The following is a 16,930-nucleotide window of genomic DNA, read 5'->3' on the forward strand; positions in this document are numbered from 1 at the left end:
GGAACTCCAGAGTGACCTTCTTAATTAGTATTCCCTGTAGGTGACTCTTTAGAAACTAGAGGGAGGGAAAAAGTGCATTTTTAAAGAAACAAATTCAAAGGCCATTAGCACTTTGTATTATTAAAAACATGTTTGAATATGAACAACAACCCAAAAATGTTGAGGTCAGGCCAAGTCTGCTTGGGATGGTTTTCTTAGTTTTCAGGGGTGGGAGGACATGCTTCCCCTCCAGCACTGAGAGAGATGGAACTCTTTACTCTTCTAATACTGTTTGTTGAGCGGCAGGCCTTAGGGGTGCCAGCCTTTCTGTCCTGGGGGTCATGAAGCACTGACCACCTACGTGGATTTTCTTCCCCATCCTCCACCCACAGCACAAGCATTCAAAGTTGTGTTGTCAAATTACTAGAACTTTATAGCTCAAAATGAAGGCGTGGTTTTTGTTGGCGTCTTCAGAGAAGCCGCCCTGAGTATCACTCCACAAGTCCTTAGGGAAATCGGCGTCTTGGGGCTGTGTGCACAGTCATGCCTCTTGCAGAGGGTTTGTTTAGAAGAAAACTGGTCTGATTCTGAATGTTTACCTTGGCCACTTCTGCCCACTTAAGGGCATATCCTAAAAGGAGAGACCTGATTCCTTTTTCATATTTTTACCTACTTAAAGCCTAAGCTCCGTGGTCATATTAAAAGTGCTTTCTAGTTTTCTTCTACAGTAGGTTGCTCTGGATCTGTTCTTCCCAGGAGGGCCTATTGATTGTCTTACTCCCTGTGAGAAAATGAAATTTTTCTTTGGAACAGGTGATGGTAATGATTTGTGCTCTTTTTATCAGTGCTACATATTGTTTAAAAGCATTAATGAATCCTGTGTAGGCAGCTGTCACCTTTATATTAACAGGTGAGGAGGAATTGCCTCTTTTTTCCCCATGAGATGATGAACATGGGTCTTGGCTGTCCTTATGAGTGGTTTCTATCTTGGTTGTTCCCTGTAATAAGATTTTATCCAAGTCCTACCATCCAAATGCCATGATCACATAAAAAATATATTTGAAATATGTTTACAGTTCTATTTCCAACTTTATTTAGGAAATATTTAGGGCAGGTATAAGTATAATGTATGAAATTTATAAAATAACTGTTTATGAAGTTGTCTTTCTTTAGAATCAACTGATCAACTGACCTGTAATCTTTTTCCAGTAGTACTTCCTTCCCTTTTTTTGGCTTTTTAGGGCCACACCCACAGCCCATGGAAGGGTTCCCAGGCTAAGGGTTGAATCGGACCTGCAGCTGCCAGCCTATGCCACTGTCACAGCAACACTAGATCTGAGCCACATCTGCAACCTACACCACAGCTCATGGCAAATGCTGGGTCCTTACCTAACCCACTGAGCGAGACCAGGAATCAAACCTGCATCCTCATGAATACTAGTCAGGTTCCTTATGCTGAGCCACAATGGGAACTCCCTGAAACCTTTTCTAATATGAGGGAATTTTTCCCTTTAGTGTTGGGCAACCATTCCAAGGGCCTTACCTGGAAATCAACAAGAATCCCAAGTATAAGAAACTCAAGGATGCCATTGAAGAAAAGATTATCATTGCTGAAGTTGTGAACAAAATTAACCGTGCTAATGGGAAGGTAAGAACGCTAACCCTGAAACTGTACAAAGTGTTTATTAGTTGAGACAGTTTCCTGAATGTTACAATTTGCATTTCATATTTTCTGCACAATTATTGTGAAGAGAGCTATTTTATCTTTAAGCTCAGGTGGAATTTTGCTTGTCCTCTGAAATTTTTGTGAATTAAAATAGGTTATCTATGTTCTTTAGTGTCTTCTTGGTAGTTAGGCATGCATGCTGAAAAATATTAGAATAAAAAGTGCATTTCTAAAAATAACTAATGCTTTAAACGCATTGACCATTTTGTGGTACTTTGATCGCTGGTTTTAAATCCTTTTTTGCTTTTGTTGTAGAGTACAAACCGGATTTTCCTCTTGACAAATAATAATCTTCTTCTTGCTGATCAAAAGTCTGGGCAGATCAAGTCAGAGGTTCCCCTGGTGGATGTAACCAAAGTATCAATGAGCTCGCAAAATGATGGCTTCTTTGCCATCCACCTCAAAGAGGTAAAAGTTCACCTTTGATAAATTTCTGCATTGGTCAGTCTCTTAGACATTGATGTAAAATTTTGTACATCTGAATAATCCTCTTATTTAAAGTTTATATATCCTTCTTACTGATCTGTACATTTGGGCTGTATTCACTCTCTACATACCCAGGCTTGGTTTTTCAGTAGTAGAGTAAGGTTAATGACCTTTTTTTTTTTTTTTTAGGGTCGCACCCATGGCACATGGAGGTTCCCAGGCTAGGGGTGTAATCGGATCTGTAGCCACCGGCCTATGCCAGAGCCACAGCAACACAGAATCTGAGCCACATCTGTGACCTACACCACAGCTCACGGCAAGGCCAGATCCTTAACCCACTGAGGAAGGCCAGGGATCGAATCCACGTCCTCATGGATGTTAGTTGGGTTCATTACCTCTGAGCCATGACGGGAACTCCAGGATTAATGACTTTTATTGACTTGTTCACTTGAGTTCTAATTTCAGAGTAGCTCTTGTTTACACCCATCATGATGTGCATTATTTTGAGATTAATATCTAGAAATATCAAGACATTTTAAATTATGCGTCCTTCTGTTGTTTCTTCTATATACTAAATTGCTATATATCTTCTTATCATTCATTTTGGGTTTTTTTTTTAATTGTCTATGTATATTTATTTATTTCTAATAAAATTTTAAAGTATGGTTGATTCAGTGTTCTGCCAGTTTCTGCTGTACAGCATAGTGACACAGTCATGTGTGTGTATATATATATGCACACACATTCTTTTTCTCATACGTCTTCCATCATGTTCTGTTTCAAGAGATTGGGCGTAGTTCCCTATGCTGTATAGTAAGTAGGCCCTCATTGCTTATCCATTCTAAAGGTGATAGTTTGCATCTACTAACCCCAAACTCCTAGTCCATCCCTCTCCCCCTCCACCTCCTTGGTGACCACAAGCCTGTTCTCTATGTCTTCAAGTTTCTCTCTGTTTTGAAGATGGGTTGGTTTATTTGTGCCATATTTTAGATTATATAAATATAATATAAGTGATATCGTATGGTATTTGTCTTTCTCTTTCTGACTTATTCCACTTGGTATGATAATCTCTAGTTGCATCCATGTTGCTGCAAATGCCATTATTTCATTCTTTTTTATGGTTGAGGAGTATTCCATTGTATATATGTGAGTATTCCATTGTATATATGTACTACATCTTCTCAATCCATTCATCTGTCAGTGAACATTTATGTTGTTTCCATGTCTTGGCCCTTGTGAATAGTGCTGCCGTGAACATAGGGCTACATGAATCATTTTGAATTATAGTTTTGTCCAGATATATGCTCAGGAGTGAGATTTCTGGATTATGTGGTACTTCTGTGTTTAATTTTCTGAGGAACCTCCATACTGTTTTCCATAGTGATTGTACCAATTTACATTCTCATCATCAGTAAAGGAGGGTTCCCTTTTCTCTACATCCTCACCAGCATTTATTTGTAGACTTGATGATGGCCATTCTAACTGGTGGTACCTCATTATAGCTTTGATTTGCATTTCTCTAATTATTAGTGATGTTGAGCATCTTTTCATGTGCCTATGGGCCATTTGGGGATTTTTAATTAAAGAAAATAACTATAATAAAACAACTGCCTAATAATTTTGACCCCAAATTTTTTAATGTCAGCTTAACCAGGACTTCCTATTTTGAATGGAGTGATTAAGCTTGTAGGCTCCAGGTTGATGTTACTAGCTTTATAATGACCCTGGCTAAGACATTTAACTTTAATATGCCTACCATTTCTTCTCTTAAAATGGGGAGAATATTAGTACCTACTTCCTATGTTGTTATCAAGTTTAAATGAAACAGACTCACAGACTTTGAAAAACTTAGGATTACCAAAGGGGACAGGTCCCGAGAGGGGATGGACTCGGGGTTTGGGATTGGCGTATGCACCCTGAAGAATAGGAAATGATTGGCTGTATAGCACAGGGAAATCTACCCAATATTCTGTGATAATCTATGTGGGAAAAGATTCTGAAAGAGAATGGACATGTACGTGTATAACTGAATCACCTCGTTGTATACAGAAATTATCATGACATTATAAATCAACTACCCTTCAATAAAACTTTAAAAAATGAAAAAATGGATTAAATGAAACAATCTTAGCACAGTGCCTCTCACGCAACAAATACTCACTAAATGAACAGTTGTCAGCAAATAGTAATCATATGTAGGGAAATAGTAGTCACCTAACTAATACATAGTAACCTGTCTAAACTTAGGAAAATCCCAGAAACTTCGTTCAGCCTGTTTTCCCCGTTCTGGATTTTAACCGAAAGGAAGCACGTCAGCTCTGAGAACAGTGATCCTGAGCCTCAGTTACATATTACAATATGCTGGTGCCAGGCCATTTCTCCAGTCCAACCAAATAGTCTCTCAGAAGGGGGCACAAGCATTCTATTTTCTGCAGGCTCCGCAGATGTGTCCCTTGCGCAGCTAAGGTTGAGAGCCGCTGCCCTAGGATATTTGTTGGAAGTGTTGTTGTGGTGGTTCTTATTTTTTTTTAACCAAATCACAGAGGAGTTTTTAAAGCAGCCCTTTCAGAATGAATTATAGGTTAGGTCAGTGCTTCTCGAACCTGAGTGAACAAATAGATCACCCAGGGGTCTTGTTGTGGATTCATATGCAGCAGGCCTGTGGTCAGGCCAGAGGGTCTGCTTTTCTAACAAGCTCCCAGGTGATGCTGATGGTGCTTCTGGTCCATCGACCAGCTTTGGGTGGCAAGGGGTTAGGTAACCTCACTAAAGTGCTCTGAGCAAGTTGGCAGAAATACTGCTTTTGTCATTATTGTTTATTCGAGAGACTGGACTCCAGTTGCTCATGTTTTAAAGAGACTGTAAATTGCAAATGTGTTTTCAGCCAAACCTGTAAACATATACCTCCCGAGCTGTCTTTTCTTCTGCTAGCCTGACTCTTGATTTCTCCTTTCAGGGCTCTGAAGCAGCAAGTAAAGGAGACTTTCTCTTCAGCAGTGATCACCTGATTGAAATGGCCACCAAGCTCTACCGGACGACTCTCAGCCAAACCAAACAGAAGCTCAATATTGAAATTTCCGATGAGTATGTTGCCACACTGTTTGAATATGCCTTTTCCCTTTCAGCCTTATTGTTTTAGTTGAGTGATCTGATCCCGTTTATTTTTACAACTCCTATGTATTAAGGACCAAGTGTGTGTCTGGCATGTGTTCCAGATCATGGGTGGGCAGTGAGTGATGCTGACCAAGTCCCTGCCTTCACGTACCTCTCATCCTAGTGGAGGAGACAAATATGCACACATGAACTAGTAAATAGGTGACATGGCTTCGGTCAGTGACAAGTGCTTGTGGAGAAAAGAAAGCAGGTTAAAGGTCATACGGTGTTATTTTTGATGGAGAGGCCAGGGAGATTTCCTTGATGCAGTGACATTTGAGTCAAAACTGGGATCTAGGGAGGTGCCTGCTAGAAAAGGCAGCAGGTGCAAAGGCCCTGACACAGGAGTGGGCATTGTGGCAGAGTGAAATGTTGGGGAAGGACCTGGGGAGGGAGGCAGAGGGACCCGGCTGTGCAGAGCTTGGTTGTCGAGGTAAGGAGTTGAGATTTTACTGAGAATGATGGAAAGCCATTCTAGGTGTGTGTGGCATGATCTGATTTGTGATTCTGAAAGATTGCCTTGGCTACAGTGTAGAGAATAACTGTAGGGAGGCGAGAGTGAAAGCAAAGCAAATAGGAACTTCTCTGAGCTGTCACAGTAAGGATACCGAGGCTTAGGCTGGGGCATGAGTGGGAAGTAGTGAGAAGTATCAGATTCTCAATGTAATTTGAAGGCAAATAAGAGGACTTCTTAACAGATTGGGTGTTAGGTTTGGGGCCTGAGCCCAAATGGTACCATTTACTGCAGTAGTTGACACAGAGGAAAGAAGGGGTTTGGGGGTGGCTGGGGCAGGGTGAAATCAAATGTGTTGTTTTGGATGTGTTATATTTGAGATATTTTCACATATAAACTAGAGTTATAGAATAAGCAATGAGTGTTAACAAGGGTTTGCTAATGACAAGACTACTATAAATGTGAAATTTGCTTTTTTTGCTTAATGTTCGGGCTCTAATGATAGACATTATTTGCATGCAAGTGGAAACATCCCTCCATTTATTTAATCTATCAATATGAGTCATTTGAATGAATGTGAATTACTATGTGGATTGATACTTAATTGATTGCTTTTCAGCAGATTGTTTACTATCTACGTATACACTTCTTTGCATGTAGAGTAAAAATTTACATCACCATATTTACTCAGGAAATTGTTTTATTTTCTAAGTAAGATTTTTACCACCCTATTCTATTTCACCTCTTTCTAAGTGTCTCTCTAAAATAAATTCTTACTCACTCCTGTCCATTTGTAAGCCAAACTAACTCTCCTTGATGTGTTCGGATTTACAGAACTTTAGCCTTGAAGGTTTAGATTTGGTGTCTAGATGGCGGGGGATATTGGCCTTTATGTATACTTGATATTGGACATCGCAATTTAGACAAAATAACTTCCCTTGTTATTGGTCCTTCCTCATAAAACAAGGAGTGTTAGGAAAAAAGATCATGGCTGGTTGGGTTCCAGTCAATTAAGGTTTTAACCTTTAAGGCTGTTACATCTTTAAACTCCCTTGAGTTGAAATTTTTTATAACTTGGGAATCTTGGCTTCTGTTTTGATGGGACCAATTCCCACTCACTGTGGAAAGATTCTGTGTGTTCCAGATGCAGAGGCTCCTTGCCATGTGGATGGAGCAGCCTCGCAGTTGGTCTGCTCCATTAATAAGGCCATCTTTACAGAGAAAACGACGTCAGTATCCAGGCCATGAAGGCTTGCTGCTTTTAAGTATTTCCTGAGCTAGTGCTCTGAGGACAGTGCCTTGGCAGGATGTTAGTAGCAATGTGCTGGGAAGAAAGTATGCTGGGTGTGGGAAATGTACAGTCGCTCTTCTCTGCAGATTTCCCAGAGCCTCTGCAGACCTGTCACACATTATGACCCTTCTGAGGGGCTCTGAGGGGCATATGTCTGCTGTAGCAACCACGGGACCTGCCTTGTCGTAGAAAGATTATGATGTTCTAAATGCGTGCGCTGTCAGTAAACACGCTTGTTTGAGTGAAGATTCAGTGTGGCCATGTGAAGAAAGCAAATATTTAGTAGCATTAGAACCAGTCCAGAACACCTTTCTGTCTGCAGTCCTAATTATTGGTTGGTCTCATAAAAATAAGATAGGTGATAGAACCGTGCACAGCACTGTGGTCCCTTCCCAGGCAGCACAAAAGCTACGTGGCAGAGCAAGGCTCCCAGGTAGCCTGCTTCATAACCGCTGGGAGCTCTGAAGCAGACTGTATTCCTTTTTGGAGAGCAGTTTATTTTTATTTATTTGCTTTTGTTTGTTTTAAGGCTGCACTGGCAGCATGTGGAAGTTCCCAGGCTAGGATCTGAGCTACGTCTGTGACCTACACTACAGCTCACAGCAACGCCAGATCTTTAACCCACTGAGCGAGGCCAAGCATTGAACCCGCACCAAGTTGGATTTGTTTCCACTGAGCCACAATGGAAACTTCCCAAAAGCATTTTAAATTTAAGCAAAATGTTTCAAAGTCATGGGTAGGGGTGCCCGTGATGCATTTTTGCCAAGTGGACAGACTAGTGTTGTAAACAACATGCAGTTCGGTGACCAAGTGACCAAGACCTTCGTCACTGCATCCTTTTCAGAAGTCGGAGTAGTTATTCTAGCAAACCCAATCTCCATAATTACTTCAGATTAGCTGGATATCAGTTTACAGGAGGAGGTCAAAGGTCTGTTTCCTCCTTAGAGCATTTTTAACCTGCACATGTAGAAGCAAGAATTGAATTTGTTGACTCAATTGCCTTGTAATCCCCAGTCCTTATGCTCCCAAACTATTCATTCTATAGATAGACTGAATTTTAAGAATAACCTTAAGTAGTCTACAGTATTTGTAAAAATGAACCTGTAATAATGAAAACTAAAGTGAAATTTTCTATTAAATATTTTAAATATATGTTGTTATATGTGTATATGTATACACACATACATGTTAGACAAAAACACATATCATTTAAGCTATACAGTTTTTTTCTGAATATTTTAAATCCAAGCAACTAATATGTTTCTTTGCTAAGAAGTTTTAATGGTATTGGTGCTCTGAAGTCCTGATTGATTGTTGAGGGGCGATTCTCTGATTCTCTTTGTCCTTACTCTGAGCCAGACTTCAGTTTTCTCTTCTATCAAATAGAAATAAAGAGTTCCCGTTGTGGGAGATTCCTCTTGTGGCTTAGCAGTAAGAAACCTATTATCTATGAGGATGCAGGTTCAATCCCTAGCCTCACTCAGTGGGTTAAGGATCCGGTGTTGCCGTGAGCTATGGTGTAGGTTGTAGATGTGGCTGGTGTTACTGTGGCTGTGGTGTAGGTCTGATTCTAGCCCTAGTCTGGAAACTTCCACATGCTGCAAGTGCATTCCTAAAAAGAAAAAAAAAAAGAATAAAAGAAAAGAAATAGAGATAAATAATACTTAACTTATAGGACTGTTTTAAAGTTGAGTTAGTATGTGTATCTTACTAAGAACAGTGTGATGCATGGTAAATACTCAATAAGTTTTAGTTTTTTTTCTTGAGTAAATCACAGTCATGATTTGCTGACACAGAGACAGCAAGTGTTTGCTAAAGCAATTGGGAAAAGAACTCCCTATGTATTTATTATACTAGAAGTGGTCTTTGAAAATTAAAATGTAAAAAAAGTGTTTGATTTCTTAAATGTCTGTATTTATGTTAAACTTGAAAGTCTTTTTTTTTTTTTCCCTTGAGGCACATAGATATAAGTATACATGCTGGAGAGAGAGATCTCTCCGGCAAATTTGGAACTAGAGTTCTTTTTCAGTGTTTTCAAGTTGAAATGAAACAGCCCATTTAAAAGCTCAGAAGTACCACCCATGAGTAGGAACTTCTGTGTCACGTTTCACTTCAGTGGATAGTGTTTGCTAAACATGGCCCTGAAACTGAGACTAATGTGTTGAGAGCAGAGCTATTGTCATGGATGCCAGATGAGCATGTGACCAATCATGTGGTTTTTAGATTGACTCAGTCATATGCCAGTTAACTTAGTACACAGTCCCCTGAGAAATGTGCTGAAAACATGGTAACATTTTCCTGATTCTGATCATGGAGAGAAAAGAGTCTTAAGCTGGGGACGCCTGGGTTCCTGGCCAGCCATGCTGCTCTCATGCCTCCTTGGTGATGCATACATCAGATGTCACAGCACCCAGCCCAGGGGGAGGCCAGTCATATGTTTGCTGCAGGAAGGCATATGACAAATAATCTTGTGGACAAGCACTTGACTGCTGATGGTCTGTCAAGGAAAGATTTAAACTAGAAGATGATTTTCCACAGTGTACCACACGTACCACTGGTAGTTTGATATATACACTGATAGATTTTTAATTATTATAGTTTTTTATATGTATGTATATATTTAAATGGATATTAAAAATATAACAGGTGGATCAAACTCATGATTTCATTATTTTTATTCCATAGGTCACAGGTATTTTTGAAATACTTTAGGCTAGAAATAACTGTTAGCATAGTGTGTACATATGAAAAAGAAAAGCGTAGGAAGTATATAAATATCAAACGCTTGGAAACCATAGCCTGGAGTGTCTCTGGATGCCTTTTCTGAAATTCTGTCTTTCATTTTCTCAATTTGTTGATAATTTAACATTTGTGCTATGCAGAAATGGATAAAATGGGAAAATAGCATGTTGTTCTTTTCCATTTGAAACATGGAAATCATTATTCATAGCCCTTCTTACCATGAAGGCATATGATGAGCTAATAAACTTGAGTTGGAGTTCCATCATGGCTCAGTGGTTAACAAACCTGACTAGCATCCACGAGGACACAGTTCGATCCCTGGCCTCACTTAATGGGTTAAGGATCTGGCACTGCCATGGGCTGTGGTATGGGTCACAGACACAGCTCGGATCCCCAGTTGCTGTGGCTGTGGTGTAGGCCAGGGGCTACAGCTCTGATTGACCCCTAGCCTGGGAACCTCCATATGCCACGGGTGCAGCCCTGAAAAGATAAGACAAAAAATAAACAAACAAAAACAAACAAACTTGAGTTTACTTAGGGCTAAGTGATAGCCCCTGAAGGCAGAATGCAATGTAATGCCTAATGGTATAATCCTGGTCTAGAAAGGCTGATGAAAAGGGAATACTTACCAAGGTAAATATCTATTAAAAAGCAAAAGCTAACATTAGTGTAATCATCAGCTGTTTTGTGTGTACTTTAATTTGTCTTATTCTTTCCTCCTAGGTTCCTGGTGCAGTTCAGACAGGACAAAGTATGTGTGAAGTTTATTCAGGGCAACCAGAAAAATGGGAGTGTCCCAACGTGCAAGCGAAAAAACAACCGTCTCCTTGAAGTTGCTGTTCCTTAACTGGCGCCTCTTCTCTGCTTCCATGGACTTGTTTCTTTGTAATAGTGCAATTCGGTTTTGTTTTGTTGGGGGTTCATTGTATGTTGGGGAATTGCCAAAGGCCAATACTGTTAGAGTCCCTTGGCAAAATAAAAAGATTTGACTAATCAGTTTTTATTATTGAAATAGTTTTAACCTTAAAGTACACATTCTGTCCTGGGACAGGATTGTAGAAGCTAACAGTATCTATGCCATGTCATGTGTGTTCTTTGTTTAGTCATCATGGTAGGTCTTTGTGCCCTAAAGCGACATATTACTTCATAAATCATTAATACATCTAGGTATAGCCAACGGTCTTAAAAGATAGTGCATTCATTCATCAACTATTTATTAAATGCCTACTGTGTGCTAAGCACTGCACTAGGTGATATGAAAACTTACTAGGGATCTTGTTTTTTGTTCTAAGGCCATTGTATTCTGACTGGTTTAGGGCTTAGCCACGGCTACAAGAGTTTGAAAATGTTGAGAACAAAACAGTACCTGTTGATGACGTTGTTAGGAACCCAGTAGTGCGATCTTTAACAATGTATACTTCAAGAAGGGCTGGTCCTAGGAAGTAGAAATATATGACTGGGTAAAATGCCTCTACATGTGGTTTCTATTTGGAAAGAGAAAACTGACATTTGAGTAGAACTTTTAATTTGTTCAGATCTCTTGTAATTGCTTTTAACAGTAGAAAACAGAGTCAGTCTTATTTTAGAAAAAGTGACAGAAGTAGTCCAGTAAGATCATATTTTCCTGTTTGTGGTAAACATCCTCTATGATCCTAGATATGCTAATTTCTGCCAAGTATTGTTTCCACCCAAATTTGAGTAAATGTTTTAAACAGCTGATATAATGAAGGGCTGCAAGCCTTTCAGATGGTGGCAAGCATCCTGTATGATGTGCAATAAGCATCCAAGATCTTTTCTGAAAGTTTTATTTATAATAGACATTTTGTATGAGAGAGGTGATTAGTACAGGGTGCATATTTTAGTCAAGGATCAAAATGGTTTACGTTAATTTGTAGGACTTTCTTTTTTTTTTTTTTTTTTCCAAATTTACAATAAGGATTCATTTGGGAAACTACATTTTAAACTTTGGAATCAAATTGTTTCTTATTACTTATTTGGGAAGATAATGTATATAAATTGGTATGTTAAATAATAAAACTGTTCTAATTTGGTGCCATTTCCTGGATCACAACTGTATTTTTGTATTTCAAGCTATTTTCATATGTTGTGTGTCAATGTATTGTTTCACAGAAAGGCTTTACAATCCAAGCATTATATGTTCTCTGTGTAATTGAATTTCACTTATCTTTTATAAACCAGAAACATTCATTGAAAGTATTTTCTGGGGATTTTCTTTTAATTTTTGTATTTTAAAAAATTGCTTCCATAAAGAAATTCTCAGAGGCTTTTGTGTTTATTGGCTCAGGTGGAGGATATAATTACTTTCTTTCAGTCTCTTCCAACATCTATCTAAAATGGTAGACTGATTCCTGAAATAGGTGAGCAGAAATTTGGAACTGAGAGGTGGGGTTTTTTTTAATGCTTTTTAAGAATGTGTAATGCATTCACATTGTTCAACATACAAATGAGTGTAAAAGGATATATAAGACAAATTCTCCATCCCATCTGTTACCCATCTGCCCAGTTCCTGTGCCTCCCCCAAAAGTTAATTACTGCTTTCTGTTGGTTTTACATTATTTTATGTACATGTTTACAAGAGGAGATAAAATGAGAGGTTCTTGTCTTCCTCTTGCTTTAGTAGGCGCCCCAAGCTAATATATTGTAGACATTGTTCTTTACCTTTTACCCTCTTCTTTCTTTGTAGAGGGGTGCAGTCTTCCATTGTATGGATGCACTATAATGTATTTACCCAGTTTCCCATTGATCATCATTGCGTTGTTTCCTGAGTGGAAGTTTAAGTTCAGGATGGAGAGGACCAGTACTCCATAAATCTACTTATTAAATTCTCCCAAATACTGTATTTGCAGATTATTCATTATGATTAGCAGCAACAGCAGCTAGCAACTATATATATATATATATATTTTTTTTTTTTTTTTTGGTCTTTTTGCCTTTTCTAGGGCCGAACCTGCAGCATATGGAGGTTCCCAGGCTAGGGGTCGAATCGGAGCTGTAGCCCCTGACCTACACCAGAGCCGCAGCAACGCTGGATCTGAGCCATGTCTGTAACCTACACCACAGCTCACGGCAACGCCAGATCCTTGACCTGCTGAGCAAGGCCAGGGATCGAACCTGCAACCTCATGGTTCCAAGTTGGATTCATTAACCACTGAGCAACGATGGGAACTCCCACAATATATTTTTCAAAGGCTTTTTTTTTTTTAATTTTTTTAATAATCTTTTCCATCATGGTCTATCCCAGGAAACTGGATATAGTTCCCTGTACTATACAGTAGTAACTTGTTTATCAATTCTAAATATAATAGTTTGCATCTACTAACCCCAAACCCCCAGTCTATCCTTCTCCCACCCCTCTCCCCCACTGACAACCACAAGTCTGTTCTCTATGTCAGTGAGTCTGCCTTTGTTTATTTCCAATAGAGAAACCATTTTATCTCAAACTTTGTAATAGGTATTCTTCAAAGATTTAAAAACATATCTATAAGATAGTTTTAAATGAGAATTTTTTGCATAGACATCCATCAATTATAGTCTTCAGTAACTTCTGACCATGAAATTCATTTTTGGTAGGTTGTGAATTTACTTGGTAGAAAATATTGTTTTGGGGGGTTTTTTTTTGGTTTGTTTGTTTGTTTGTTTGTTTGTTTTGTCTTTTTGCCTTTTCTTGAGCCACTCCCACAGCATATGGAGGTTCCCAGGCTAGGGGTAGAATTGGAGCTGTAGCCACCAGCCTAAGCCACAGTCACGGCAACACGGGATCCGAGCCGCGTCTGCGACCCACACCACAGCTCACGGCAAAGCCAGATCCTTAACCCACTGAGCAAGGCCAGGGATCGAACCCACAACCTCTTTGTTCCTAGTCGGATTTGTTAACCATTGTGCCATGACAGGAACTCCTAGAAAATGTTTTTTGAACTTTAACAAGAAAACCTTTTGTACCAGGGTGAAATTTGCCTTCTTAGGGCTCCCTAAACCAAGCTAGCCATCCTTGAGCAATATAGTTGGAGTTGTGCTTTGAATGTACATAGTCGTGCCTCCTTTCTTTTCCATAGGGAGCAAGCTAGTGATAAGGAACATGTACTTGCTGAGACCAATTCTTTAGAGATTGTCGGCCTAGAAATAGAATATTAAACCCTGACTCTCAACCCTGAGTTAGAGTTGACTACCCCTAGGAGGACCCTAAACCATGTTTTTGTTGGAAGCCCTTCATGTTCACCATTGGGGAAAGCAGGAGTACCTTGATCACACTGGAAAAGAGGAGGGAGCCACCACACTCCTGGTGACCCTCTATAGAGCAGTTTCCCAAAACATCACCAAGTCAACCTGGACCAAAAATACAAGGAAAGCTTATTTAAAACAACAAAGCAAAAAACTATGCAGATTCCCAGGCTTATACCCCTTCCCAACTGAATCAGAGTCTCCAGAATAGAGTTTGACAATAGGCACTTTAATGAACATTTCCAAGTGATCAGGCACATTAAAGTTTGAGAACACAAGCAAGAAATGAAGAGCATCTCTAGTTACACAGAGCTGTGTGTCTGAATAAGTCCTCTAGGAGGTGATTCCAGTGCACACCCAGGTGGGTCAGGGCTGGCTCAGAGCCTCTCTGGGCTGCACACACCACTCAGTGGTGTTGGCCAGACCTGCCAATGCTCCCCACCCATCCCTGTGCTTGATTGTGTTACTAATGAGCAGCAGCATTGCCCTGTTACAGCAAGCAAGCATCCAGTACTTCTGTATCTTTGAATTTCTGTCACTGTCCTGCAGTGGAGATTTAAGCTTTGGTGGCGCTCCAGATTTCCTGTGTACCCTAGTGGCACAGCCCTAACTTGTTCCCAACCACCACTTATTTGCCCAGCCCCTAGATCAACTTGTAGATAGTGTGCTAGAAAAAAGTAATCAGGTATCAAGGACCAAGCATCAGACCATGGTAATTGCCAAGTTAGCAGTGTGGTTGATGCAGTTACCCTTGACTTTGACATCTATCTCAGGTCAAGAAAGTTACTGTCTAAAAGACTGGTACAGGTTTGTATTTCACACTCTTGGAATAATAACTTGGACCCAGTACTCAAATATAAGACCTTCCGCTGTAGTTTGCATTCCTTTGCTCATACTGGAAGGGTTATGGGGTGTGTCTGTAATGGCAGAGCACTGGGGCCAAGGGTTCTAAGAATCAGGTACATCCTTTGTATTGAAGATTTGGCTGGAAACTAAGAGAATAAATGGTTGTATTATGCTGGTTCAATTCATATGCTGAGTGAGAACTCTCAAGTTCATGTAATTGAGTATAATTAAGATAATTATAGCATAGTTTGAAATTCTTTGAGACTAAAGATAATAGACAACAGTGAGGTTATTTTTTTTTTCTTTCTTACATGCTATTTTTCATGTACCAGGTAAGGTAATTTGGGCTCCATGATATTCAAATAACAAGCACTTTTTAAAATGGTGTATGTTGCTGGGGAAGGATCTAGTAAATTCTGTAATGGTCCATTTTGTTAGGTTTTTGCCAGAAGGCATTGTAGTAAGAGCTGGGCATTGTTTTTTCATTAATACTGCAGTATTCAAACTCTTGGAAACAATTCAGTTCAGTGGGAGTGGGAGGGACGGTAGTTTTGTTCTTTTTTCCTCCTGGTGAGAAAAGCAGCTGTGAGTTTTCATTGTTCGTTTGAAGATTTAATGTTGACGAGTTAATATGTTATCATTGGAGGGGCTCTTTTGTTGGATCTTGATTTAACAATTCATTCTGTGCTCTTTCTCAGGGTTTGCTTCCTTCAACCCTAGGAAGCTGCAGCCTTGATGAGCTGTCTCATCAGCTTCTATTCCAATAGCCAGTCAGTAGAAAATTAATTGTTTTTGAGTTGTTTTCTCCCAAATCTTGGAATTGTTTGCCTTGTTCTCTTTGGTTTGAAGATCATTTTCAAAATCTGGAGTTAATCACAGTACAGTGTAAACCACAATCTCTTCCTCATTACCTTTTTTTTTTTTTTTTTTTTTTTTTTTTTTTTGCTGGCATGGTGGCCAGATCCCTCTGCTCAGTTCCATAAAATTCAACAAAAATTTAACTTTGTACGGAAAATAGCTTTAGCTTCTCAGCGTTTATGGGGCAAACTGGGAACAGAATAATTCCATATTCACCAAAGGGCCTGACAGGACTGAGAGAAACAGATTAGCCAGCTACCTTATGACTTCACTTTGTTTTTAATGGTTTTTTTGGTCCAGTTTTGAGATACAATTGACATTTAGTTTTAGATGTACGACATAAGGATTTTAGCAATCTGTCTATCCAGTGAAATGATTATCACAATATGTTAACATTCATCAGCTCTCATATTTAATTATTTAATTTTTTTCTTGTGATGTGAACTTCTAAGAGTACTCTCTTAGGTTAGTTCTCTTATTCTCACCCCATCTTTCTTTTTTAAGTATACTCAATTCATTAGTTAAATAACAATCCAGTCAAAAATCCCTTGTAATTCTTTTGACAAAGTGACTCTAAAATCCATTTGGGAAAATAACTGAAGATATTTATAGAAAAGTAACAAAGTGGCACTCAGTCTCTAAGATATTAAGGAATACAGTATAGTTTATTCAGAATGTTTTGATGTTTGAGAATGGACAGGGTCATGAAACAATGTACAGATAAACGACTAAAACTTGATACCTCATATCTACTTGCATTTATTTATTCCTTTAATTTTTATTTTATATTGGAGTATAGTTGACTTACAGTGTTGTGTTGCAGGTGTACAGCAAAGTGAACTTTATATATTTATATATATATGCATTCTTTATTAGATTATTATCCTTATAGATTATTACAGAATGTTGAGTAGAGCTCCAGGTGCTGTACAGTAGGTCCTTGTTAGTTATCTCTTTTATGTATAGTAGTATGTATATATTAATCCCAAGCTCCTAATTTATCCCTCCCCCCCTTTTCCCCTTCGGTTACCATAAGTTTGTTATAAATATATTTGCCTATGATTTCTTTTAGACGCTTTATTTTTTTACCTTTCACATTTAGCTCTTTAGTCTACTGGAATTTTTTATTTTTTTACTTTTTTTGTTTCTGAATGGTGTAACAAAGAGAATCGGGATTCATTTTTCTTCCTCATGGGTACCCAGTGGACCTGGCGTG

The 16,930-nt window shown here is 39.0% G+C and overlaps 1 protein-coding gene across 10 annotated transcripts in view; it reads left to right on the plus strand.

Moving 5' to 3' along the window:
• MYO1B (myosin IB) overlaps positions 1 to 12,045 on the plus strand; it is a 192,011-nt gene extending 179,966 nt beyond the window's left edge. For 7 of the 10 annotated variants that reach the window (XM_021075958.1, XM_021075964.1, XM_021075961.1 and 4 more), the window contains 4 exons: positions 1,495 to 1,627; positions 1,961 to 2,113; positions 5,088 to 5,215; positions 10,495 to 12,045. In XM_021075958.1, the coding sequence (XP_020931617.1) occupies positions 1,495 to 1,627; positions 1,961 to 2,113; positions 5,088 to 5,215; positions 10,495 to 10,618 (538 nt within the window). In that variant the 3' untranslated portion in view covers positions 10,619 to 12,045. The remainder of the gene's footprint in view (positions 1 to 1,494; positions 1,628 to 1,960; positions 2,114 to 5,087; positions 5,216 to 10,494) is intronic. The other 3 variants (XM_021075956.1, XM_021075960.1, XM_021075963.1) reach the window with 1 other exon arrangement.

The sequence above is a fragment of the Sus scrofa genome, chromosome 15 (genome assembly GCF_000003025.6).
Source record: "Sus scrofa isolate TJ Tabasco breed Duroc chromosome 15, Sscrofa11.1, whole genome shotgun sequence".
Taxonomy (NCBI): domain Eukaryota; kingdom Metazoa; phylum Chordata; class Mammalia; order Artiodactyla; family Suidae; genus Sus; species Sus scrofa.